We start from the raw sequence: 27,238 nt of genomic DNA, 5'->3' as shown, positions 1-27,238 counted from the left end.
TGTTATTTAAAAAATCATTTTACTTATTAAAACTTTCTCATTTCCCAAGGCACTTCAGTAGCTTTCACAAAAACATGTTTGTTCTTTTTTAACCAGGTGAAGCATATGCTTTAGGAGTACCATGGTAACATAATCAGCAAAGAGAAGACAATTACACTGAACACAAAATATCACCCAATAAAGTTACAGGACTAAAGTGAGCTACTCTGAAAGACTATGAACATAATTTAAATTTCTTTTGTGTAATATCCTCCCATGACTAAGTATCAAGAAAGGAACACACACAATGACACTGTTTTTGGCACTTAGAGAAGTGCTAGAGGCTAGGGCTGGTAAGGCCGTGCACCAGTGGCAGCTGCAGACAATTGCCAGAGTGATTCTGTGTTTAAAAAAAAAAAAAAAAAAAAGACACAAACCAGGAGGCTAAGGAACCAGCCTTTCCCAAGTGCATTCTGAAGGGCAAATAACTTAAGGAGAAAAGAATACAACAACAAACAAATAAACAATAAAACAAAACCCACATTACAGCTTTGAGAGAAAAGACAACGTTGCTCATCTCTCTCACCTGATAAATTTCCTTTAAACCATACATAAGACGCTATAGTAGCAAGGAGGTTTCCACAGCAGTGGAAAACAAGAATAGTAGATTCAATGGAGCATTTAGTATGAGCCTGGACAAGCCCAGTGCTTTCATCAGATGTAAACAAGTCTACTCAGTCGTCATGCTGAGTGGTCTTAAGAGCTCACACATCAGTGCACTTGCTGGTGATCTGCATCTGCTCATTCTGCTCCATCTTCATTACCTTTCGCTTTCCCTAGCTCTGCGCTCTCCTGCCCTGGGGAAGCAATGATCCAGTTAATGTCCTCTGTAACTGAGAAAAGGTAAGAATCAAACTCCTTGTGCAATTACTTCCTTTTCCTCTAAATTTCACCACTAGAGGGGAGTGGGGAAAGGGGTGGGGGACTTAGACCTCTAGCCTTATTAGGGGTCTTTTCAAGTAGTCTAAAATTAAAATGTACATTTAGCATATGCTTCTCACATTCCTCCAGATCTCACTGGTTCTAGTGAAAAATTAACTTCTTTGGAGGTGCTGAGTCCATCATTGTAATAGTTAGGACTTAGATGAAGTTGTCTGTAGGTAGCCACAGTGTCCCTAGAGGAAGGTGGTGCTCTAGGGCCATATGTAGCCTCTGAGTGTGGGTGCCCATCCAGGAGCAAGTCAGACACAGGTCAAGAGGACAAACAGCAAAGGCCTTTGTCACTGAAGGACTCGGAGTCTGCACAAGCTGGCCATTTCTGGCAAGACAGTCTTTCCTCTTCAGTTTCTCCCTTACTGGAGGCGATGTTAGAAGGCTGTGCTTTTAAGGATTGTGGGCCTTTCTTGACCATCTTTTAACATCCTTGTGTGACTTGGAGTTTTTCTGTGTTTCATTCTATAAAAACAAGCAAAAATATGTCAGTAACACATTTTAAAAAGATGCCTCCCAGTCTCCAAACAAACAAGAACTGAGGATATCTTCCCTGGGAAGAGAATCCTGCAGCAGATTCTGAAAGGTTTCTTCTAGCCTCTGAGTTATCCAGTGCGGCTACTGCCATGGAGATGTGTATAGTGACATGTCCACACAGGAACAGACCAGAGAGGATGGGCTATAAGTAAGCACCTTGCCATTTACAACCCTTTAATGGCTAAACTAGTCCATGGTGTCTGTGAGAGGGAGTTTGCGAGTAGCTCTATTGTGAGGGGCTCCTGAGACCTGGCCAGACCCAGACCCAGTGCATCAACACTGACGGAGGAGGTCTTCTTACCCTTTGACTCTTAGCATCTGGTCAATGGTGTCCGGGAGTGGGGTACCGAAGCTCTCTGGGAGAAACAAGGTGAGGATGGCTGTCAGGATGGTCAGACTTCCCATGAGAATGTAGGGCAGGAAGCGGTCGTAGGCACCTATGGCAAAGCAGACAGAGCCTCAGGCCCAGGGCTGCAGTTAGACTTGGTCTCTCATCTACCCCTTTATGCTCCCAGGACTCTGGAAGGGGATCACTTTCCTTCTTGGTCTCACATCTCCCACAGTCTGAGCAGTCAGATTAGAATCTGGCATCTAGACAGGTTTCAGAACCCAGAGCTGGCACAGACATGCCCAGAGCCCAGCAGTGTTCCACCATGCAGGGGAGGAGTACAAAGGGGCAGTTGCAGGGGAGGAGTACAAAGGGGCAGTTACAGGAGAAGAGCTGGGCCATGCTGATTATTCCTATTTCTGGGCCATGCTGATTATTCTTATTTACCAAGGTTGGGTTTCCAAGGAACCCGAGGTACTTGTCCAGGGATGGAAATAACTCTTCCACCTCTGCAGATGTGTCCCAGCCCATGTGATCTGCCTTCAGATTAGGCAGGGTGCTTTTGCTTGCTTTGAGATCTACATAGCATGTTCACAAAGCACTCTGAGTACTCTCAGGTGGGTGCCACCCTCCCTAAAGAGGTACTGGCTAGGGATGTGCAGGGAAACCGCAGGTGCTATGAAGACATAATTCTGAGAAGAGAAAACTGGAGACCTGCTACATAAAATGGCATGGGGTGGATCTTCACACAAGATAAAATCACTCTATAGTGCTCTAGGTTATGATAATTTTCAGTTCATCAGACCTCTTGCATGGACATCTTTCCCCTCATGTTCATTTTAAGCTCTGATTCCAAGAAATTTCTCCAACTAAGCACACTGGCTCCCTAAACCACTCTGTAGGTTCTTAGGATAAAGGAATTGTAGTCTCTGATGGAAGGCCTGGGATGGCTAAAACAGAAACAAACCCTCTAATATTCTCATCAATTTCTAGGTAATCTATAGGTTGTTTTCCATTTGAAAGTGAGGGCCAGTGCACTGGGACAAGAACCCTTCCCGGCCAAAGATCCAGTACTGGATGGAGCCCATGTACTGTATGAACTTGTTTTCCTGTTAACACGCAACCTCCAGCTCACATTCAAGCCAGTTAGTACTTCCATCCCGTTGCTCTAGTGTGCCCTTGGCTCATGGGACTTACCAAGGTAAACGAAGTAGGGAGACAGGATGCTGCCCAGGCGGGATGCTGTGGAGCTGACTCCCACACCCATGTTTCTCACAACTGTGGGATACAGCTCGGCTGTGTACACGTAGACCATGGAAAAGGCAGCCGTGACTCCAAACTTGCCCACCATCACCAGGACTGTAGCCAAATAATACAAGTCTGGAGAAGCAAAGGAAAGAGGGTAGGAGTAGGTACCAACCCATGGCATGCAGCTATTGAGAGCAAAACAAACATACTTTCTTCCCAAATTTTTTGGGGAGTCAGTTTCTATCACTTCCTATTGTGGGGGAAGGGGCTATAGCCAAGACTTCCCTCCAAATTGATTGCTGAAAGGAGGCTGGGACCTGCAGCTATAAGGACATGCACTTTCCTCAACCTGGAGACCACCAGAGTAAGCTCCTTAATAGTCCAATCAACCTGCTTCCCAGTCTATAAGTCATTAAAGACATGTCTGTCAGGGATTAACTGTCACCCCAGAACCTCACACTGCAGGCACTATGGAATTAACTCATGATGTTTAGATGAATGGAGAATTCAGTTCTAACTCATTTCATGCTTTCCTCCCACTCAGACCTCAAAAAAATCATAGGTCATCAGAACCTCGAGTTGATCTTCTAATCTCTCTGTGCTGTGCTGATGGGAGAGCTATGTGTGACCTGAAGGTCACTCTGAGCTCAGCTGTGAGCCTCTACGTCAGTTCTGGGCTCCTCCTGCCACATCCCATGGGGAGCTGTTCCCGTGCAGTGTTCTCAGCCTGATGGGCCCAAAAGTGACCATCAGAGGCTCCCAAATCTACAGGTACACTGAAGACTCTGGGCACAGTGATGGAGAGGGAGAGATGAGGTCCCACGAACTGTTCTATAAATTATTGGAAATGGCTACCTCCCACCCATCTGTGGGATACTAAGATAGTTTCAGAAATAAAATCCTGCTAAGGGACTGTGAGGCCCTCTCAGTGGCCTGGCCCCTCCCCTTCTCCTTCCTCCTCAAACATGCCAGGCTCATCCCCTGCTCAGGGTCACTGCCTTTGCCATTTCTTCTTCCTAAAATGTTCTCCTAGACTTTTTCAGGGCTTTCTGTCACTTTATGTACATTTCTACTGAACTGCCCCCTGTTCAGGGACACTATCTGTGACTATGTAAACTAACTCGGCATTGTCCTTCATTTGTATTCCTAGAAGGTAACACAGTCTGAACTATATTAAGCATTTTATTTACTTGTTTGTTGTCTGTCTGCTCATCTAGGGTGTACGTTCCATGAGGGCCTGGGGTTCTGCCTGGCTTGTTTTCTTGTGTATCGTTATCACCGAGCACAGTGCCCAGCCCATGGTAGGCATGCCATAGCTATATGTTGAATAAATAAAGAAGACAGGGCCAGGAAAAAAAGGAATGGGATAGCTATTTCTTCCCTCTTCTTCTGGAGTGGAAAACAGTATGAGCACATTAACTTGGGTACAGAGTAAAATTAACCAATAGCCCCAATGGCTGCTTTTTCCCACTCCCTCAAAGCCCAGGCCATAAGTGTTCTAGTCTCAGAAGACACTTTCTATTGATTTTTAGGCCAAGAATGTATATATGCAAGGGAGCTGTGATGGGCTTGATTTTATTCTCTTTATTAATTGAGACAGCCTGGTAGACAGTAAGAGACTCAGTGAAGACCCCAAACCATAGATGCACATGGTCCCTACCTGGGGGTACCAGCTGCACGAAGAGAAGGACACTGCCACCCAGGAAGAGGGCAGTGGCCATGGAATAGCGCCGGGGCAAATATTGCAGCAGCAGCCAGGCCAACACATATGCTGGGACTTCAACCATCGCTGAAAGGAAGCAGTTCACAAAGATGTCCCCATGCAAGTTAGGAGTATCAAGCGAAAGCCCAAAATAGCCCACTGATATGGTCATCCTGAAACAGAGTGCAGAAGAAAGCTAGAAAAGCAGTATCCACATCTTTCCCAACCTGTACAACTTTTACAATGCAATTATTTCAGTAAATTCCAAACCATCTTTAAGCAGAGACTAGTAAGGCAGCAGTAACTGTAACCCTGCATCTTACTTCATAGATCAAAAGATAATTTTCCCCAGCCCAAGTGGTACAGTGTAAACCCTGCGCCAGTGCACTCTCAGAGCCTTCCATATAGACAGTGTCCCAGCAAAAAAGCTTGTATAATTCAGATAGATTTACTTCATTGAAAAGAAAAATTCCAACCTGCCTTTCAGCTTTAAAAATCCTAAGCTGAACCTCCTCAAATCCAGCAACTGCAGAAGGAGCTAGAGAATGAGTCAGGAGGCAGACATCAAGTGAGGTGTGATAGGATTTGGGGGATAAGATAACAAAAGGAACAACATTAGGTCAAACACTTGGAGAGAGACCCTCACACACTACCTGTGGTGACCAGTCAGGAAGAGGCTGGTCAGAGACAGCTGACACCAGCCCCGCGGTACTTGTGGAGCAGACAGGTGGCTCCCAATGGAGGGGCCACACTGCCTCTCATCAGGATGCCCTGCAGTACCCCTGACCTGGGCATCCCCAGTAGGCATTCTCTCTGTTGATGACCCACACTCTTTGACAAACCAGACCTTTATGGATTAGACTGTTTTGACTCATCTGCAGGTGGAACACACAGCTGGTACAATAAAAAGAGTATGTGCATGAGTCCCCAGGAAATCCAGAGCAGGGAGGAGAGCCTGGGTGAACACAAAAGTGGGTGACTCATCACAGGCTTGCATGTCTGTGGTGCAGGCTACATGCTGCTCCTGTCTTGAGGCCAACTCAGGGAATGGTGAACTGCCTGGAGGGATCCTGGGCCATTCCTTGGAAGCGGGTGACTCATAGCACTCCCTCAGTAGGCACAGTGGCTGACTGCCTCAAAGCTGGATGAGACTAGTAATAAGGACTCTGAGATGAAGTCTGCTCTCCTCGCCCATCTTCTCACCGCTAACCCACCAGGCTCCAGAAGTCGCCTAGAATCCCAGGGTTCGGCCGCTGAGCAAAAGCTAGCGATGTGCACTTGGACATGTTTCCTCTCCCTGGTAATTCACAAATCCCTTTCTGACATACTTTGCCTCATTAGTGGGAACCTGGTAAGGACATCTAGGCTATAGCCCTGACTCCAGGACCGTTTATGGACATCCCAGGAGGAGCACATCCCAAGTAACTGGCAGCCTCTGCAGCCTACAGGACATGGTGTCTTCACTCAGATCCTTCTTAAAAGCCCTACCTGGCCTCCTCAGCCACTGTCAGTAACTGGGTAGGAGACGGAAACTAAATGACCCAAATTGGGCAAGGATTCATCTTAAGATCTGGAGAGATTCCCCACAAGAGTCCATATTTCCCACAACAGCCTCCACAATTGTTTTCATTCTCCTTTTCTGAGGTTCCATCCCATTAAGAATTGTGACATGCCCATTTTTTCCATCTAACACAAGACATATCCTTTTCACTCTCTGATGACATAGGCTTTGAATTTTGGTCTGAGGCATGTCTGTAAACAAGAGGCCCAATGGCCACTTCAAGAAGCTTTGTCTGGAAGCCTCAGGCAGGTCTCTTTTACATACCACAGCATTACGGACATGATGGTGACCATCCGGATATTCCAGGTTCGAAGCAGATCCAGAATGTTGTGGGACTGCTGCTTCTTGGAACTTAGGTCTTGTAACTGCAGGAACAACATGATAAGTGTATGGGAAGAAGAGGTGGTCAGAGACTCACAGCACACAATAACATACTTGAATCCCTGGCATCTTAGCTGTCTGCATCTCAGCGTCGGGGAGTGTTACGTTTCTAAGAACAGTAAGTATATTGACTGTGTTTTAGGCTGTGAAAACTTCCCTAGGCCTTGTCAGTAACAAATCAGAGTGAATGAAAATGAGGAAAAGTAAGTGACCAGTCCCTCAAGGGTACAGGAAGACAGAGGCCCAGGCTGACAGCTTCCTCACTGCACCCCCACATATTCCTGTTGGTGGCCACATTCCAAGGAGGCCTCTAAGTATTCCTCCCGAAGCCTGGCTCCCTGCCCTCTGGGTCAGAGAGAGTACCTGGCTGTGTGGTTTATTGGTCTGATATTTTTTAAAAGTTAATGTTTTGAGTCCTTATACTATGTAGTTACTGGTGTGCTTCCAGGGAAAAAGAATTCAAATAGAAAAACAGGAAAATTGACCTGAGCTTCACCCAGAGTGACTTCCTATGAAATTCAGCACAGCCAAGGCCATTAATAAACCACACGTCTAAACACACTGATGTTGCTTTCTTAAGCAAACCCAGGTTTGGAGCTTGTTTTTCCAGAGTTAGAAGTTCAACAAAAGGTCAACTTTGGACTGAAAGGATCCCCTGAAATAGCCTCATTTCCTCAAAGATGCCAGTGGGGCTTATGCATTCACCCAGATTGACCCCTCACTTAAAAGCCCCCAAAACCACCTAACTTAAAAGCCCTCTGCCACACTCCTGCCTGACCTTTGCGCACAGGACCCCTTTCTGGTGCATGCTGACAGTGGCTGCTGGGCCACCACTCACTGGCAAGTCTGCAGGGCTGGCAGTGGCCATTGGCCTCCGCTGTCTACAATAACTGTTCCCTCTTTTCCAAGCCCAACCATGCCTGCCTCTCACACTTCAGCATGGCTGCTTGTGGCTGTTCCCACACCCAACCCCTCATCTTCCAGTCAGACCACAGACACATTCCAGAACCCCACCAGGCAGCATTTACAGCTTCTAACCTCTCATAGTCACGAGACCAAGGAAAACTGCCTGCTACAGAGATGGTAGGAGAGGGAACGGGAAGGAAAAGCAAGAACCAGGAACTAGGTAGAGCCAAGAAATGAGTCATGGTGTGTGAGAACAGGGCTGATGGGAGGGGTGGGGTAGGGGGAAGAGGTGGACATCAAAAAGGACCTGACTCCAAGATGATATGCAATAATTAACCATTGGAGGGCAGAAAGAGACTAAACACTTTTTTTTTCTTTTTAATGAATAATTGCTAATACTCAAGAGATGAAATACTTCTAACTCCAAATCTATTTGTGCTTTACATTTTACGTTTGGGGTTAGCTTTGTAAGATGACAAGCCACCTTAGGTATAAGAAACAATGATTTTCCCAAATGCTGACTTTATGAAAGGCCTATTACTCAAAAAGAGTATTTATTGTTAGAAGTAATGGTTAAAATATATGATTGCCTAGAAAGGAAGTAAAAAATTAAAATCTGAAACCCGTGGTGAAAAGAGTGAGGCAGCTGTAACCTATTCCTCAACTTCTGAGTGTTAACAGGGCCCGTGTGGGGGTGGGGAGTGGGGGGATGGGGGGAATGGGCAGTTGGGGCTTGGGCAGAGAGAGGGCTGGGCCGCTGTGAGCAGGGAGGACTTCAGGGCTGGGTGCTGCTGCTCTCAAATCACGGTCAGTCTGTCCCTCTCACCCACACCCACATGGTGCTTACCTCACTCGGGTCAAAGATAGTGGAAGGCACAACAATCCCATTGGCTTTGGCAGCCTTGCGGATGATCACCTCTGCCTCTTCAAATCGTCCCTGAGAGATGAGCCATCGGGGGGACTCAGGGATGAACCTGGCAGTACAAGGTCCGATCTCAGTGAGGCCTCCCTGCCAACAGCAGACCCACAGACCAGGCAGAGCACAGCCATAGGTGGGAATGAGGTTGCAGAACCAGAGCTTGTGGAATGTTTGGTGATCACAAGCCAGAAGCAAAGAGCTGATCCACACGCAGCAATAACCTGGGGTGGATGAGCTTATGTGTACCCCACACCGCACAAAAATGGGAGAGCCCTGCACCCCCTGACGGCATCCCCATGCTGGCTGGCCACCTCCATTTCTGAAGAGCAGTGTTGCCATCTGCTGGGCTGAGGAGATGGGTGCAAGATGGGCTCCGGAAGCCTGGCTTCTGTGCATGTCTATGTCAGCCCAGGCCCTGCTACACTCTCCTCCCTGTCCCCGGCACCAACAGAAGCTTCTGCGCTGGCCTCTTAGCTTCTCTTCTCTCCTCACCCTACCCCTGATTTATCCAACAGATTAGTCAGATACTCTACCTAAAATAGCATGTTTGGCCAGGTGCAGTGGTTCACTCCTATAATCCCAGCACTTTAGGAGGCCAAGGCCGGTGGATCATTTGAGGCTAGGAGTTCCAGACCAGCCTGGCCAACGTAGTGAAACCCGTCTCTCCAAAGAAATACAAAAAAGTTAGCCAGGTGTGGTGGCAGGCACCTGTAGTCCCAGCTACTCGGGAGGCTGAGACATGAGAATCGCTTGAACTGGGGAGGCGGAGGTTGCAGTAAGTGGAAATCACGCCACTGCACTACAGCCTGGGCAACAGAGACTTTGTCTGAGAAAAAAAAAAAAGAAAAAAAAAGAAAAGAAAAAAAGGAAAAAAATTAGCATGTTTATCAAGGCACTTGAGTGCTCTATGGATATTATTTTCCACCTTGCTGGGACCAGGTAGCCGCCCCCCACCCTCGGTCATGACTGGGCCCCATGATGTGCGGCTTACTCTCCCACTATGCCCTGAAATGCTCTCTGCTCCACTTGGGCTGGTGATCTCACCTTCTCCACCTGCAAGGGGTGATTCCCACCTTAGCACCTCTGCAGTGTTCCCCTCTTGGTCTGGAATGGCCTCTTCTCTGCCTGTTCAACTCCTCTACCTTGGTGGTGCAGAAGGAGCCTGGCTTCCTCCATGTGGCTACCCTGAGGACTCTTGCTTTTGGTGCCAGTGCCTGTGGCATGAGGCTTCAGCAGCACACAGCCAGAACTAGGGCCTACACTGTCCTGCCCTGAGGCTTGGGAACTTCCTACAGGGCATGCTGGACCCCATCTTCTCACAGCTACTGCTACTTTTCCCCACACTTGGGGCAACCTAGCACAGGGCTGAGAGCAAGTCTGTTGCTGTCATGGGATTCTGTTTTGTTTTGGCTCTTTTGAGTATGGAGAAAACATTCTGAAATAATTTATAATCTATGCTTCCTGTCTCTGGGAGACAAAATAGGGATTCATGGGTTGTTGCTGCCCTCTAGTGAAGGCCAGACAGAAATCATCCTGCCAGTGGGCACATGGGGCACAGGGTCACACTCACCACCAGAGTGCCACGCACAGCACCCCCGGCATCGTCAGCGCCACCAGCAGCATCCGCCAGTCTCGGATGAAGTAAGCAAACAGTGGCAGCACCATGTAGCCAAATGCATAAAATATGCACACTCCTAACGTAGAGAATATTATACGAACTGACTTGCCAAGAATTTCTGTCCCTGTTCAAAACAAGGGAGGTCGAGTTAGCAGTTTAATTTGGGTTCCTTCCTTATTAATTTTTTATGGTATCTTTGTGAATACACAGACAAGAAAACAGTGAGAACTCTCTCTAAGTTCATGGCGCTAGGGAGCGGATGGCGTTCTGAACCCCTCCTGTCTGACTGTCTCCTGGGGGTGCATCCCTGTGGCCTCTCAGGCCCCCAAGCAACAGTTCTCTCTTGAAAATTTCGCCATGTTCTGAAGCCATGTGCTAAAGATGCCACGGTAGGCCCCCTTTAATCCTCACATGAGGAAGAATTTATTAAAAGTGAAGTCATTACTAAGTCAGCACATGCTGACTTAAGCCTCAAGGAAAGAATATTAAATATGAAAAGAAAAAACAACCCTTTCAACAATACAACCCAAGGAACTCAAAGGCCTTATCAGCTAGAGTCAGGTTCCTCCAAACACAGGCCGGCCTGGCAGCTTCTCAGTGACAACAGGCTGGCACATTTGAGACAAAGCCCTGCAGTGTGCACTCTGAATTAAAACCCTGAAGGTGACGAAAGCCCCTTCCTATCAATTTATTCTTGTCCATAGATATCACCAGCCACAGTGCTCTGCAGACAAGGGGTTCTCTACCTTAGCAAGCTTGCCAGTCACGGCCCCTCCTCCTCCAACCATGCCGCCCTCTTTCCGGGGCTGGCTCAGCCCTGTGCAGTGGCAGGCCCTTTTTGTAAATGGAGGATCTCTGGCAAGTCCTAGTAAATTGACCATCAAGTACTAAGACCAAGGAGCCACAGCTCAGAGGCCAGAAAAGAACTGGAAATCAGAAGTCAGGCCATTGTGCTGCTGGGGACCCCAGGCTGGTCTCATGTCTGGCTCAGTTTCCCTGCCTATAAGTAGGGTTCACCAGGAAGCTCTGGCTAGTTTTGTTAGAAACCCTGTCCCCCTTGAGGGACATCACAGCTGTCTCCAGAAAGGTAGGTGATGGGATGATGGTGAAATACAGGATCAAGTACTCAACTCCAACATGATGGCCATACCCAGGACAAATGCTGCCACATAGTTGGAGATCTGGCCCATGCCTACAAGGACAAACAGCACGACAAACATCTCAAAATTCTTCGAGAAGATCTGCAGGAAGCTGAAGCCTGTCTGCATGCCCATGGTCACGAACAGCACATTCTTCCGGCCAAACCTGGGAAGAAAAGGAGAGTGACAGATAACCAGCTGGAAAAGGGCAGCAGGAATGGGCTCCACCAAGTGGGGCTTTCCCAAGATCCATCCAGTAAGTGGGTGTGAACAGTGTTGCCAGAATACTGGCTGCCAGGGACAGTCTCGGTCTCACAGTGTCCATGCTATTTCTCCCCCTCCCCACTCCCCATGACAAATGTACAGCCTGGGTACCAGGGTTGCCTAAAAAGCAATGCTACAATTATGATAATGATTGCAAGAGACTGAAATACATCAATTATTTAATCCATACATTCATAATGATATTTTTTTTAAAAAAAGAATCTGCCAAATTTGGAGAATAACAGAGAAACAATTCATTATAAATGAAAACTGGCAAATAAAGAGAAAGAAGCATTTGTCCTGATTTTCCTTTGTAAACTATGTGAACAGCAACCAATAATAGATAAGAGGTAGTATCATGTACAAAAGTATTCTAACTTTTAAATGAAAAGGTAATAAAATTAGAATAATACCATTTATAGCCCCCAATGGATTAATAGATCTATGCATTATATACTAATTACTGTTAACATCATAAAGAGACAGTCAGGCATTGCATGCTTCCTATGGTCTTGCCAAAAGGACTGAACCTGAATCAGAACCTGAATCTCAAGTCTCTGGATCCAACTGCCAATTTTGAGGAAATGCAGAGCATAGAGGAATGTGCTGAACTGCATCATCAGTGTGCAATCAACAAATCCAGACTGAGAAATTCTATAGGTGGAACAGCTCAGGTTCTTCATAGATAATCAGTAAGGCATAGAAGGCGATAGAAGGAGAATCCATAGATTAAGTAGACTAAAAGACATCAAATATATTAAGTGGGCAACACTAAATTTGTGTCAAGGATGCATATTCCGATAATAAAACTAAAAAAACTCACAAGGAAGTGATTATTACAGGAGTCAGGCTAGTGGTTACTTAATGGGGAGAGAGAGAGAGGATGCTGTAATTGGGATGGGGCACATGGACAGGGCTTCTTAGTGGACAGCAAAGTTCTACTGCTTGACTTGGTGGTGGTCATAAGGTTATTTCTCTGAAAAAAATTCATTAAGCTACACATTTGTTCTGTGTGGTTTTCTGTATCCGTGCTCATTTTAAAAAGTTTTTAAAATTGGGTTTATTTTGGTTTGTTTTAAAGAGAGTGCCACAAACAGGAGGAAAAAGTCAAGCTAGTGGGAAGCAGTGGGTTCAGTTTGAGTCTGGCCAGTACTGGCTGACACCCATTTTCACTCAATGTTTATTGAGCATCTATTATAGAGGGCACTTGGATATCAATAAATGAAAAAAGATGCTGTTTCTGCCCTTAAGGAGTGTCATAGTATAACTTGTGAAACACATATTAACCACATTTTAATCTAACAACACCCTACTGAATATACAATTACACACTGAGTCAAGTGCACTGAAGGATCGGCATGCAGGTTCATGAGAGGCACAAGGAAGGAAGCTACCCTGGACTGGGGGTAAGTGTTGGGGAACTGGACATTCAGGGAGGGTCTCCTTGATCATGGGACACTGAGATGGGAAAAAATAGTTGACAATGGGGGATTTAAGGTGTAGGGACCAAGCTCTCAATGATATTCACAGTATAGTGGGGAAGACCAACATTAATCCTATAATAACACTTCTTTTCCCCCAATTTCTGGTAGACGTTATAAAGGAAAGTCATAAGGAACTAGGGATCCTGAATTAGCCAGCATGGTTAAAGAAGGCCACAGGGGGTGGGTTGGGGTGGGTGGGGAATGCTTCAGACTCTGAGAAGACCACACACCCCCATGGCTGGAGGGGGCATGGTGAACATGAGGAACCAGTGTGGTTGGCAACAGGCGTGCAATTCAAGAGTACAGTGGTGGCTAGGAGGCAAATTGCACAAGGTCTTGCAACTATGTGGAAGAGTTTGGTGTTTTTCCTCAATATAAGAGGTTTTTTTCTGTTGTTGTTTTTTTTTTTTCCATCACTTGGGGTTCACTGGCATCTAATGAGTAGAGGCCAGATATGTTGTTAAATATTCTAAAATGCCCAGGAAAATGCCCTAGAACAAAATTATTTGGCTCAAAATGTTAATAGGGTCGAGGTTGAGAAACTCTCGCCTGGTAGTAGACTCTACTTTCCCCTGCATGGTTTTTTTTAACAAGCGTGTTCTATATGCCAACCAAGGGGTGGTTCCTAACCACAAGGCAGGCTGGTATAATCTCTATGCCCTTTCCCTTCCTAAGAGCTCCCTGGGATGGTAGGGAAGAGACAGATCCAGAGAACCCTTTACATAGCACCAGTCCTTGGCAGTTCAGGGTTGGGGCCAGAAATGTTTGCTTTTAAAGTCTGTCAACAAAATGGCAAACACACACATACCTGGAAACAGGATACAGCAGTCTACTTCTTCCTAGAGTTGTGCATCTCTTACAAGTCAGACGCATAAAGATAACTCAATAGTGTCACATAAAGGGCTTTGACAACCCAGGAGTACTTTAATTGCTCTTGAATTTCAGATATATTCATAGGCCAGAAAGAAGGTGAAACCTTTATACTATATAAAAAGTTACATTGATGTCCTAGACAAGTTAGGGCATGAATTGATTGCTTTCAGGTAATCTATTTAGCTTAGGTTTTAGAACTGGTTTACTCAGAAGTAATGCACTCAGAAGTTGTCCATCCCACAGGGCCCTGGGCCTTCCAAGGGGGCACAGACAGGCTTGAGGCAGGGCATTGGGAATTGAAGGCAGGGGCTGCAGGCAGAACAGCCATACTTTTAGCCACTTAGGGTGTATTTCATTTACTAGACTTAAATTATCCCACTTTAATGAAAGTTCTGTGGCCAAAATGTTTAGAAAGGTTTGAAAAACACTATATTAGCCCTTCTGTAGACTAAAGTGGTCCTAAACACACTCACAAATTTTGTTTCCAGTTTCCCTGGGAATAGACCTTTTGGAACTTAAATGCTTTCCTCAGGTAATCATTGTGTCACATGGCAAGAAGGTTCTTAAGCTGACCCATGACACAGCTGACCCAGAAAAATACACTGCATTTCTACTCTGAACTTGGGGTATCTCCTTTTCACATCAAGGGCATTCTTCTGAGCCGTAGCTGTCACTTAGCTCCGTGAGAAGGAATCTCCCATGTCCACTCAGGAGGCCTCTAAGCATAGCACAATCCTCCCCCAGTTCCCCCCTCCCCTCCCCACTCCCCTCTCCCCAGGCAACCTCATCCCTATCTGGGGCTCTGCTGAGGGTTCTATATGCTGACAAATCCTACATGTGTTTCTCTAGCCAAAACCTCTCATGCAGTACCATATCCATACAGCCAGCTTCACACTCTACTTCTCCACTTAGGGGTCTCATAGTCACCCCAAATTTAGTACACACAAATTGAACTCAATATCCATGAACGTGGTTCTTTTCCAGCATTCTCTGTCTTAGAGAAGTGTACCTTCACTCACCCAGTTACCCAGGCCAGAAAGCTTTCTTCCCTCAATTCCGACATCCAGCCCATCGGCAAGTCTTGTTGATTTTACCTCTTACCACTTCCCTCCATTTCTACCACCGTCATGCTAGGCCATGCCACCATCATCTCTGGCATGAACTACTGTGACAACCTTTTAATTGGTCTCTCTACAACACCTTTTGCTTCCCTTCAATTCTTTCTTCACAAGGTTGTCAAAGCATCTTTAAAAAAAAAAAGGACAAATCTGATTGTCACACTATTGCTTTAAAAAATCTCAGTAGCCCACCGCTGCTCTGTGGCTGAAGCCCAAAGTCCTAACTGTGATCCCCTAAGCCCTGGTTGCTCATCTGCCCAGGGCTCTGCCTGCCTCTCCCCTTCATCTTAACACCACTCTCCGCACCTCTACCACACGGACTTTGTCCTGCTCCCATGCCTCTTCATGAGCCCCGGCTTTAGCACTTGCTATTCTCCCTGCCTGGATGTTCTTTCTCCTCTCTACCCCTCAGCTGGCTACTTTTGACTCATCTTCCCACTCTCAGCTCATGCTTCACCTTCTCAGGGATGCTGCCCCTGACCTCCTCTGTTAGACACTCCTGTGGCACCCTGCACTTCTCTGTATCTCTTACCATGGCCAAGGACAACAACGACTTCCTCACTTGGTTGTTTAATACATTCCACCTTGCTAGAAAGCAAGTTTTAGGACAGCAGGGACCTAGAACAGTAGTCCATACACAATAGAGGAGCAAGACTACCTGGGTCCAAATCCTAACTCTGCCACTTGCCAGCTGTGAAACCTTGGGCAAGTTATTTAATCCCTCTGTTTCACTTTCTCCATCTGTAAACTAGGAATAATAAACAGGTTAACCTGCTTTTTAAAAAAAATCTGGCTGGGCAGGTGCAGTGGCTCGCGCCTGTAATCCCAGCACTTTGGGAGGCCGAGGTGGGTGGATCACCTGAGGTCGGGAGTTTGAGACCAGCCTGACCAACATGGAGAAACCTTGTCTCTATTAAAAATACAAAATTAGCTGGGCATGGTGGTGCATGCCTGTAATCCCAGCAACTCGGGAGGCTGAGACAGGAGAATCTCTTGAACCTGGGAGGCAGAGGTTGCAGTGAGCCGAGATCGTGCCATTGCACTCCAGCCTGGGTAACAAGAGTGAAACTCCTTTTCAAAAAAAAACAACAACAATAAAAAATATCTGGCTGCGCATGGTGTCTCACGCCCGTAATCCCAGCACTTTGGGAGGTTATGGAGGGAGGATTGCTTGAGGCCAGGAATTAAAAACCAGGGAAGATGCTGGGACTCCTTCCCACCGGCTAACCCACCGATTTGTGGGGTGTTCTCACATGTGCCATGTGGCCAAGGACTTGCTGAAGGCTGCTACTCTCTTCACAGTCTTCTCTGACAGACCCTGAAGCTCCAGGGAAAGAAGACACAACATAATGGACCCCTCTAAGAACTTCATGAAAGCTATGGACCTCTCTCCAAAAAAATGCTCACATGTAGTCTCTAACATTGTGCATATAATTTCGAGGGGTTTGGGATTCTCTAAGCCGTTAATGTTTCCTTGAGTTAAAAGCTTTAGAATTATACAAATAACCTGCTTATAAGAAATGGATCAAAACACTGTTCTCCCTCCTGTCATAAAGTAAATGCCAAAACCACAGGCCACTTAGCTAAGGGGCATCAGCCTTGTGGACAAAAGAGTTCTGCTTTTCATACCACTAGTGGCTGGTGAGAGCTCCTTTCACTTTGCAGAGAGAATGCTGGTCTTCTTGGGACTACAGAGGCAGACACTATGGCACTACTACAGATCTACAATCTAGCACATGTGCATGTGTGCATGATGTCAACCTCTCCCATGCTCAGGGGCATGACAGAGTCACAGTGACCCAGGGGAGGCAAGCCAGGCTACTGCAGAAGTGAATCATGGCATATTACCTAGTCAACCGGATCACAGATACATTCAGCTTAGACAGCTCAGGTTTCTTTACTTAGCAAGAATTACGGAGTCAGATTTGTTGGCTCTTCTTACTAGGCATGGAGTCTATATCACAGACATAGCTTCCTCTTCTTTAAAATACAGGGCCTTGCACTGAAAGAATACTACCAACTGAAATCAAGGGCCAGGCACACGCTTCTTCCTCAGTGCTGAGGTCCCCTGGTGCTCCAGAAGACAGACACCTTACCTGTCTGACAGCTGCCCTGAAATGAAGGAGCCCAACAGCACACCCACGAAGAACAAGGAGATTGTGAGTGGGGCCTTCCAGTCGTCCTCACACACCAGGTTCCACTGCAAGATGAGCAAAGGGGGTGTATCATTCACTTCTTTTTAAAAGGTTTTAAAGCAAAGGCATCCTGGAAAATGAAGTCAGAACATCCTGCCATCCCCGCACGCTCTGAGTGTGAACTCACTTAGTCAGGTGATGGCTCACCTGGGCAGGAAGGCAGAGAGCAGGCTTCCTTCCCATCCTGTTTTTCATAGCATTGTAGGCCCCACTGTCTTGCTTCCATTTTGAGGAGGAGAGACAGGCAGAGAGTAAGTGTTCTGTCCACATGCTGACCCTGGAGAAAGCAAGGCCTCTAACGCTTGCTCCTAAAAATCTGAGCGGAGCCCAGGGCTGTGGAAGAGGCAGGGCACCCTCGCTCAGTGGGGTTCAGGCCATTGGCATGAACGTCACTGGAGTGGTTCTAGAAGCAGGGCTCTGGGGCTCTACGGGCCAAAGCATCCAGCAAGAAACTAAGGCCAGGGCACAGAGTGCACCATCTGGACCTGCTCTGCTCAGGTTCCCACCCTGGGCCAATGACCCCCGGGTCCTTTTTGTGACCTTTAGAGCTGGAATCCCTGATGCTGCACACCAACTATACTAGGCTCAATTACAGCTGAAAGCCCTGAGCTTGGAGGTAAGAAACTGGGTTTTAGCTCCCACTCTACTATTAACTCTTCCAACCTCAGATAAGCATCACCCCATGCTGTGCCTTGATTTCCCCATTTGTAAAACAGGGATTGGGGTAAGGAACAGGCTGCACTGCTTGAGTTTCCAGCTTCCAATGTGTGGTTCCATCTATAGTCACCATGAACAGAAAAAGAGGTCTGAAGACATGGGGAAGCAGCCAGACGCTCGGATCAGGCTGCGCCTGCCTAACCAAGAGCCAAAAGCAGGAAGAAAGCCCAAACGGGAAACTTAGTGGTTCACAGAAAAATGAAAAATGTTTTTCAGACAGAGAGATGGTGCTCAGTAGTAACCTTTGCAGACTTCTCACATGAGCAACCACCCTCCTAGGAACTCAGACCCTTGCCTCCCTGGCGCCAGGCTGCTAGCCTGCCCTCCACGGAGCCTGCTGGCTCCTCACCAACAACGCAGGCAAGGGGACATGCGGCTCCCTAGAACAAAGCATCTCTTCCAAGCCAGTGACAGGGAAAAACAAGCCTGCTTCTCCGCACTGCTGGGCAGTGTGGGCGCACAGCCTCCGGGCACCTCTCAGAGGGGTTGGCAGGCAACCCTCAGGCTGGACACGGAGAACTCCCGCAGCAGGCAGGCTGCTGGTGCTCCGCTTTGGAATAAGCGTGAACCTGGATGGGCTGGGAGTAGGGTGGCAATCCCCAACCCAGGGAAGAACTGGAGCACCCAACCCCTAATCAGGAGGCAGCCCAGACTAGCAGGAGTCAAGAACATGGGAGGACCACAGCCTGATTGCCCAGGCTGCCACAGCCTCCAACCTCCACAGCCTCAGAAGGGCCAGCACCCACAGGCCATCTCTCTGGTAGGTGGGTAAGTATCCCTGCAGTGGCCCCCACCCACACATGGCTGCTAAATCTAGGACTGGGAGTGGAGGCGGAGAAAAAGCTGAGGGAATTGATGACAGGGTGCCGGCCTCTGTGTGTGAGGCCAAGCTTCAGGGGCCAGGACCTGGCTCCTGCCGCTCTTGAGTATGATGGGCTCTATTTCCCAGCTAGCATGTCTTTTATAGTGGAAAAGATGAAAACATGAACAAAGGGTCAGCAGCGGTTTCTCACAGGACTATCACGAGGTGAGGGTTGGGGACCCATATGGCTGAGCTAGACTAGCAATCCACGTGGGCTTCTGCAGTGAGTTCTGGGGTTGTAGACCCCAGGACAGGTCTCCCAATATCAGGCTTCTAAAGACTCCTTGGCTGGCAAGGTTGGGTGTGACCTAAAACCAGGTCAGACAATCTCTGCAGGGGACAGGGTGACTGTAGTGCTCATTTTGAGATAGGCCCCAGAGCATCTCTCAGGCTCCCTTAGCCCCACCCTCTCTACTTGGTCCAGCCTGTCCTTAGTCTAGGCAGGTGTGTAACTCCTTGGTTAACTCTGCCATCCACCCACCACTGACCGCCCTTGACAACTCTCTGGGCCTGGCTTTGGGCCCTCCAAAAGCAAATATGCATTAACACTTCTTTCCTATTGGCCGCAGGGGGTCTGTGAGCAGGATCAGGAAAGGTGCTAGGTCTCAAAACTGAACACAAGGGCAAACATAGATTGGGTCCCAGCCTGCCAATCCGTCCACATATCTGTCAACCACCAGATGGACTGCAGTAGGTTCCAGGACTTGGCCAGAATCTCCCTGAGAAGAGGTGGATGAGAAGCACATAGAGTCCAGGCTAAGTACCCCCTACTTAAATTGTTTACAAAGGAGTCTAGCATTCCTTAGCTCCTGGCTCCCCAGCTGTGATTAAAGCTGCTATAGACCAGCTTATTGATGCCTCTGCCTGGCACATGGGATGGGCTATACTGGCTGATGATCACAGGTATCAATGTTAAAATGGAATGTGTGGGTTTAAGATTTGGGTCACGAGTCTAATGCTGTCACCCTTCAGCTGGCTGAGCTGTGAATGCAGGCCCAACCTGAAAACAATCTGGGAGCAACTCTGGCAAAGGGCCTAGACTTGCCCCTCTTCCTGGGGAGAAATGCACCTTTCTAGTGGTGATGGTTTCAAGGGTGTAGAGATACATGTGTGCCAAATTGCATGCTTTAGCTACATGCAGTTTTTATGTCATTTACACCTTAATAAAGCTATTAAACATTTTTAAAAAGAGGGAGAATTGTGTCTCCTATACCTCATACATAATTGGCACTGCTTTTTCAGTTATGAGAAGTAGAGAGATGACATAGTTCCCTGGGACTAAATGTTCTTACCTGTGAATTGGCAGGAAGGGAAAAAAGATAGGGTGTGTGCCCCTAAGGCAGAAGTTCTTCCCTGAGGGGATGTACCTAGCCTGACCGTATCAACAGTCAGACATGCTGCTAGGTACCACATGTTACTGATTGCCATGTATTCCTATATTCCTACACACATTTTATCCTGCCTCCTGCTGAAATCAATGATGAATCCTTGCCCCACCGTTGTCAGAGCAAAGAGAAAAGGTATTTCCTATCTTTGCTATCACATCCTCTACAACTCCTGGCAGTGCCCCCTGTATAGAAGAGAGGCTCAGGAGCTCTTTGGTACATAGGTGAGTGAATGAATCGATAAATAAAAAGGTATCAACCTTCAACATCTTGGTATACTTTAGTTCTTGCTTGGCTGCCCAAAGTCGAGATGAACCCTGAACTCCTGAACTTCAATCTCCAGAATATTCTTTTTTTTCTTTTGAAACAGAGTCTTGCTCTGTCGCCCAGGCTGGAGTGCAGTGGCACAATCTCGGCTCACTGCAACCTCCACCTCCCGGGTTCAAGTGATTCTCATGCCTCAGCCTCCTGAGTGGCTGGGACTACAGGGATGCACCACCAGCCTGGCTAATTTTTGTATTTTTAGTAGAGACGGGGTTTTGCGATGTTGACCAGGCTGGTCTTGAACTCTGACCTCAGGTTATCTGCCCACCTCGGCCTCCCAAAGCCCTGGGATTACAGGCAAGAGCCACCAAACCTGGCCCTTTTTTTTTTTTTTTTGGCTCCCTGACCCCCTGCTTTGTGTCAACTGTCAGAAATTTGACCCAGGATGACAGGTGTCAGCTAGCTAGAGAGTGGCTCAATCTGACCACTCATGGCCAGATGTGTCTACTATGTATGTGCATAGTGGGCCACGGGACCCCGCAAGTGGCTTCTCTGCCTTGCCATATAGCTGCAAAAGCCTGGATGAGGGTCTGTGTGTCCCCTGAGTGAGAGAAATCAACAAAGGCGTAACAGTGAGGTTCAAGCTCCAGGTCTCTCGGGTCTCTGCTGCCCAGAGTCAGCCCCGGCCCCAGCTCCCAGGTTGCTCTGGCTTTTCCTCCAGGCAGCTTTGGGGATAACAGTGAGGGCTCTCCCATCTTCTAAGACTATCTGTCTCTACACAAGATAAAGCTGATAGAAAAGCTAGTCCAGGACAATGGGGAGGGAGTGGGAGTCCCACCCAGGACTGGGCCGAGGGCTTCTCAGAAGCAGACAGGTGGAGAGCAAGGCGATGCAGAGCAGCTTGGAAGTTTCTTTTCTTTTTCTTTTTTTTTTTTTTGAGACGGAGTCTTGCTCTTGTCACCCAGGCTGGCATGCAATGGTGCGATCTTGGCTACTGCAACCCCCGCTTCCCAGGTTCAAGAAATTCTCCTGCCTCAGCCTCCCTCCCGAGTAGCTGGGATTACAGGCACCCGCCACCACGCAGGGCTAATTTTTGTATTTTTAGCAGAGACGAGGTTTCACCATGTTGGCCAGGCTGGTCTCGAACTCCTGACCTTGTGATCCACCTGCCTCAGCCTCCCAAAGTGCTGGGTTTACAGGCATGAGCCACCACACCCAGCCGGAAGTTTCTCAAGGAACCTGTCTGTCCATAGGCTGGACAGAGCTATGGTGAAACCAAAGAGCGGACAGCCCAGACAACCTCAGAAACAACCCAGGTTTCCAGCACATGGGGCAGTCCATGGCCAAGAAGCACTGCATGATGGGTTGGCTAATTCCCCAGTACCCCAGGGATGACTGAGGGGCCAGAGGAGAGGCCAGCCGAGAACCATGTGGACCACCAAACTATTCCTGAAACATGGGGGCATAAAACTCTTTTACCTCATAAATCATTTTTATTTATTAATATTATTATTATTCTTTTGAGATGGAGTCTCGCTTTGTCGCCCAGGCTAGAGTGCAGAGGCTCGATCTCGGTTCACTGCAAAGCCCGCCTCCTGGGTTCAAGCGATTCTCCTGCTTCAGTCTCCCAAGTAGCTGGGAATACAGGCATGTGCCACCACACCCAGCTAATTTTTGTATTTTTAGTAGAGATGGAGTTTCACCATGTTGGCCAGACTGGTCTTGAACTCCCGACCTCAAGTGACCTGCTGCCTTGGCTTCCCAAAGTGCTGGGATTACAGGCGTGAGCCACCACGCCCTGCCAATATTTATTTATTTATTAATTGCTAGCAGATTCCCTCTGCCAATCCCAACACCTCATTCCACATCCATGTGGCATCAAAGCCCCAGTCAGTGGGCAGGGGGAGTCACATTTCCTTTAAAAAATTCCAGTCAATCCTTTTCAGCCACCCTCAAGTTTCCCTTCTAAGAACTGAACTATTTTTCTTTAGTTCTCAAACTTTAGAGATGATTTCTTAAATTATTCATTAACTCATTCAATAAAAATTTTCCTGAGAACCTCCCTCTGCATCCAGAATTGTGTCAGAAATTGAGGAAGACGCAAAGATCTAAATCCACCACAAAGTTTGGTACTACATGTATGTACTTTAACTTGAACAAATTAAAAAAATCCAAACAGGACACCTGAGGTTCCAGTCTTCAGTGGAAAAAATATGACTAGTAATTCAATACCAGTGTACTTACAAACACCTTTATGTATGATTTGGGGCAGAGGGCAGGCTTAGAGACATTTAGCAGGCATGGGACTAGATGCAGTGGTCAGCAGGCCAGGTTTGGGTTGAAAGACAACAGGCCATAGAAAAAGTCATTAGAATGTTGATGCAGCAACTTCCAGCAGTAGCTGTTCACCTGGGAACAAGCAGCTCTGAACTTCAAGTCAAGCATTCCAGTAGCCCAAAACAAAGATCTAAGCATTAATCTGGCCTCCCTGCAAAGACTGACAACATATAAGTAGGTGAAAGGGCACATAACTCCTTTGAAACTGCTAAGACAGCTAAATAAATAGTCTAAATATTAAAAAACAAAAGGCTGACATTGGCAGCAAGATAAGGTCAGACCCCCTGGCACAGCTGGCCTTTGGGAGCTCATCAATGCCACCACCACTCAGCCCAATGTGGGATGGAGGCAGCAAAGCAGGAACAAGTGACTAGAGTAAGCCGGGGAACCCTCAGGGGTCAATGTAAAACTCCAAGAGATGCCATGAGCTTCTTCTTGCTTCACTACTTCCCTCTTCTTTAGGCAGCCCCAAGTACAATTTGTAGGGATTCCTGTGTCATGTTCCCCTCTGTGGCCTCTGCCTGCAACCTCAGGGACAGCCTCTGCTTTCATAGCACTCACTGGCTTCCGGGAAGGTAACACACCCACCTGTGAGGCTAGGACCCAGGATTTGTGGCAACTGAAGGTTCCAATTTCCTGTGGATTCATGGGCCAGAAAGCACAGTTGGCTACCTCCAAGGAGTGCCTCTTTTGTCAAGCCATGATGCCTCTGGACACTGAAGCTATGTCACTAGCTAAGAAATCCCAGTGGGGCTCCGGTCACACTCCCACTACATATATGTGGAGAAAGCAGGTCCAAATGCTGGGGACATCAAATTTCCAAAAAGAAAAAACACACACACATGCACACACACTTGAATCTCCCAGGGTAGCTCTCAGACTCCATTGAAGGGTGATGACGCCAAGAAGCAACACAGTTGGGATCTCCAGAGCCCCTGTAAGCCCCTCTGAGGCTCCAGGAGGGGAGGCTCAGCACCAACATCCAGCAGGGCTTGAAGCTGTGCCAGGGCCTGTGGCACTCTCCCTCTCTATGAACTCTCCCCTCTCTGTGAACTCCGCCCTCCTGCTGGGTGGTTTCTTGCTGCTGCATTGGGGCCTTCAGCTCACTATTATGCTGAGCTGAACACCCTAGGCTCACTGAGAGGCCTCCTCCTCTGGGAAGCCTTCTCTAACCTGCGAATTGGTCATCTGCACATTTAGTGAGCCTATCTATCAATGAGGGCTATTCACTGGCTACTTACTCAATGCTGCTGAAACTTCAGGGAGCTAGAGTGCCAGTGTCTAAAAAAGACACAAAACACATACATCATTAACATCATGTTCCTACATCCAGCTCCAACAACTGCTCCAACAGGTTCGGAGGGGACAGACAAAACCACCCAGAGGGAAAATCCAAGGGGATGAGAAATGAGAAAGGCTCCCCCACACCCTATGACCTAATGCTGTATGCTTTAACTAAATCTGGCCAACAGTCTTGCCTCATAATACCTGAGAAAATATTCCAGGTCAACAAGTCACCCTGAACCCATCTTCAGATGAATGGATCTTAAAGAGTGACAACTGACGGCCTTGCGTGGTGGCTCACGGTTGTAATCCCAGCTTTGGAGGCAGAAGCAGGCAGATCACGAGGTCAAGAGATCGAGACCATCCTGGCCAACATGGTGAAACCCCGTCTCTACTAAAAACACAAAAATTAGCTGGGCGTCGTGGCTCACAGCTACTCGGAGGCTGAGGCAGGAGAATCACTTGAGCCTGGAAGGCGAAGGTTGCAGTGAGCCAAGAACGCACGACTGCGAAGGTTGCAGTGAGCCAAGAACACACGACTGCGCTCCAGCCTGGTGACAGAGGGAGACTCTGTCTCAAAAAAAAAAAAAAAGACTGACAACTGACCATGGGAAAAGGCAAACAATTACTTACAGGGCATGACCAGATTGTCATTTTTGGGTTGTGGACGGTAGGGGAAGGAGTAACTAGAGGAAAAAGGGAAGAGGCAGTTGTATACACATGCTTTATTTAACTTTTAAAAGTTCAGGAAAGAGAAGTATTTCTTCTCTTCTAAAGAGAAACCAAGAGACTAGAGGAAAAACGGGATAGCCCCTGGCCCAAGCCCTGGCTCTGCTACTTACCACCCCCAACCCCAACTAGAGTAAGTCCTGGACACACAGGGCCATAGAGCATCGCCCAGGGACCGCCAGGACCTTCCTGGTACCCTCTTCAAAGTGGCCATCAGGACGGGAGGCCAGACTGACCACCTGTGCAGGGAGGAGCACACTGTGGCTGGAGGTCACCTCGTGAAGCGTTCCCAAGCCACCTGGCTGGAGGGTCTCCATCGCTAGGGTGTTGACCGTTGGGGGAGGGGGAGTGACAGCGTCCAGTGCGCATCTGGGAGAGAGGAGCTCGGGTTCAAGGACCGCGACAGGTCCTCCGCGCCCTGGTCTCAGCCCCAGCAGGGGCCGGCACCCACCTCAGTCACAATGGTGGACAGGTAGACGTCCTGACTGAACTCCCAGCCATCCAGACAGCTCTCCTGCTCCAGCTGCCCCAGGTCCACGTCGCGCCCCGGCTCCAGCCCGAGCGCCGAGAAGTTGGCGATGGTGGCGAGCCGGTAGCGGCGGCAGCTGTGGGGCACCTCGCGGCCGTCCCGCAGCCGCAGCGGGACAGTGTGGTTGCGCCAGGCGCTGCTCAGGTTCGCGGCGTCCGGCACCCGGCAGCGGTGCTCCGGGGTCGCTATCAGGAACACGGAGGACAGGCCGGTGAAGCCATTGGGGATGATGCTGGCGCTGAGCAGGAAGAAGATGAGGCGCTGGAAGGGCCCCCACTCGCCCAGGAAGGCGGTCACCTCGTCGTAGTCCCGCATGCCGCCCTCAGAGGCCCACGGAGCGCGGCCTGGGGTCGGGAAACGCGGCGGGCTTTGCGCGTGCGCGCGGGGCACCCGCCGCCGACCAGGCAAGCCAGGCAGCAAACGACCCGAGACGGTCCGCGGAGGGTAGGCTCGCGAGCTGACACCGCCGCCTTGGTCCTGCCGCGGCTGGCCTTACATAGGGCGCACGACCAGGGAGGGTTCCGGGCCTGGGCCGCAAGGCGCGCCCCGCTGGCAGGCAGAGCGGCGCCGGCGAAGGCGGAGCTTGGGCGGGACGCGAGGGCACGGGGCGGGCCGGCAGTGCACCTGAGGCCCGGGCGGGGCCTGTCCTGGGGACCTGGCGAGGCCCGGCCTCTGCCAGCCAAGCCTGCTGGGGACGACCGAGGTAGCCCGGGCTCGGCTTAGGAAGGCAGCCGGACTCGCGGCCTTGGGGTCCGAGTCCGAACTCGCTCCTCTAGCGCCGGGCGGGGAGCGAGTGGGAGAGCGGCCGCGAAGCTCCAGTGCGCACCCCTCCCAGCTTTTTGCAAGGCCTACTTGGGGGCGGGGGTAAGGAGAAAGTCACTAGCCCAGGGTCTCACAGATAGTTGCTCTTGACACAGCCTATCCTTATAAGAGGGACAGGGATTATTTTGAACCTGGGACTGTTAACTACCCTAGTAGAGAGGCTGGGAGCTATGACTTTTCATTCTAGTCCAGATGCCCTTTCCACATTTTCGTCTGTAACAAGCCATTTTGTTCATGCAGATGTAAAAATTTAACTTCACGATTAACGATCCTAGCCTAGGATTAAATATTCCCCCACAGATTAGTTATTTCCGTGCAGTTTTTATTCAGAAGCTAACTGGAAAAAAAAAAAAAAGCAGCGAGGTGATTCTAAAGCAGCAATGTTCCATAGGATAAGGAGCTACATTTGTTAGGTTAACTTTTCTAGTAGCCATATTAATAAAATTGCCAGATTTAGCAAATAAAAATATAGGACTCCTAGTTAAATTTGAATTTCAGATATAGAATGAATAATTTTTAAATATTATGTCCCAAGCAGGAATATATAAAATAAAAATGTAACTGGTTGTCCTGTATTTTATCTGGCAATGCTGCATATTTAAAAAGTAAAAATAAAAGATGAAATTAACTTTAATGGTATATTTAATCAAGTATATCCAGAACATGATCATTTCATCATATAATCAATATAGAAATTATTGGTATTTTACATTGTTATATGTAAATCATTGATCTTTTTTTCCCTCCTCATACTAAATCTTAAGAATTCAGTGTGTTTCACAGGTTCTCAGGATTTGAAAAAAAAAAAAAAAAGGAATCCAGTGTGTATTTTACAGCACATTTCAATTTGGACTAGCCACACTTTTTATTTTTTAATATTTATTTATTTATTTATTTATTGGAGACACGGTCCCACTGTGTCACTCAGGCTAGAGTGCAGTGGCACAATCATAGCTCACCGCAGCCCTGAACTCCTAAGCTTAAGTGGGCCTCCTGCCTCAGCCTGCTGAGTAGCTAGGACTACAGGCACATGCCACCGTGCCCAGCTAATTTTTTTTATTTGTTTT

General features: G+C 48.1%; 1 protein-coding gene across 2 annotated transcripts; it reads right to left on the bottom strand.

The window, feature by feature from the left end:
* SLC22A5 (solute carrier family 22 member 5) lies at positions 1 to 25,934 on the bottom strand. Of its 2 annotated transcripts, XM_016953761.4 has the most exons (11): positions 25,272 to 25,802; positions 17,390 to 17,461; positions 17,144 to 17,247; positions 11,320 to 11,474; positions 10,122 to 10,293; positions 8,480 to 8,606; positions 6,610 to 6,710; positions 4,743 to 4,957; positions 3,032 to 3,214; positions 1,808 to 1,943; positions 1 to 1,434 (listed from the first exon to the last, which is right to left on the bottom strand). In XM_016953761.4, the coding sequence occupies exons 1-11, from the start codon at positions 25,662 to 25,664 to the stop codon at positions 1,347 to 1,349; spliced, it is 1,746 nt and encodes a 581-aa protein (XP_016809250.1). In that variant the 5' UTR covers positions 25,665 to 25,802; the 3' UTR covers positions 1 to 1,346. The 2 variants fall into 2 exon arrangements, with proteins under 2 accessions (XP_016809250.1, XP_016809249.1); XM_016953760.4 differs by lacking the exon at positions 17,390 to 17,461 and having other exon boundaries at positions 25,272 to 25,934.
* Positions 25,935 to 27,238: the final 1,304 nt, after the last annotated feature.

Source organism: Pan troglodytes, chromosome 4 (assembly GCF_028858775.2).
Source record: "Pan troglodytes isolate AG18354 chromosome 4, NHGRI_mPanTro3-v2.0_pri, whole genome shotgun sequence".
Classification (NCBI taxonomy): Eukaryota; Metazoa; Chordata; class Mammalia; order Primates; family Hominidae; genus Pan; species Pan troglodytes.
Note: the sequence above shows the minus strand (reverse complement) of the source record. Positions and strands in the feature narration are given on the sequence as shown.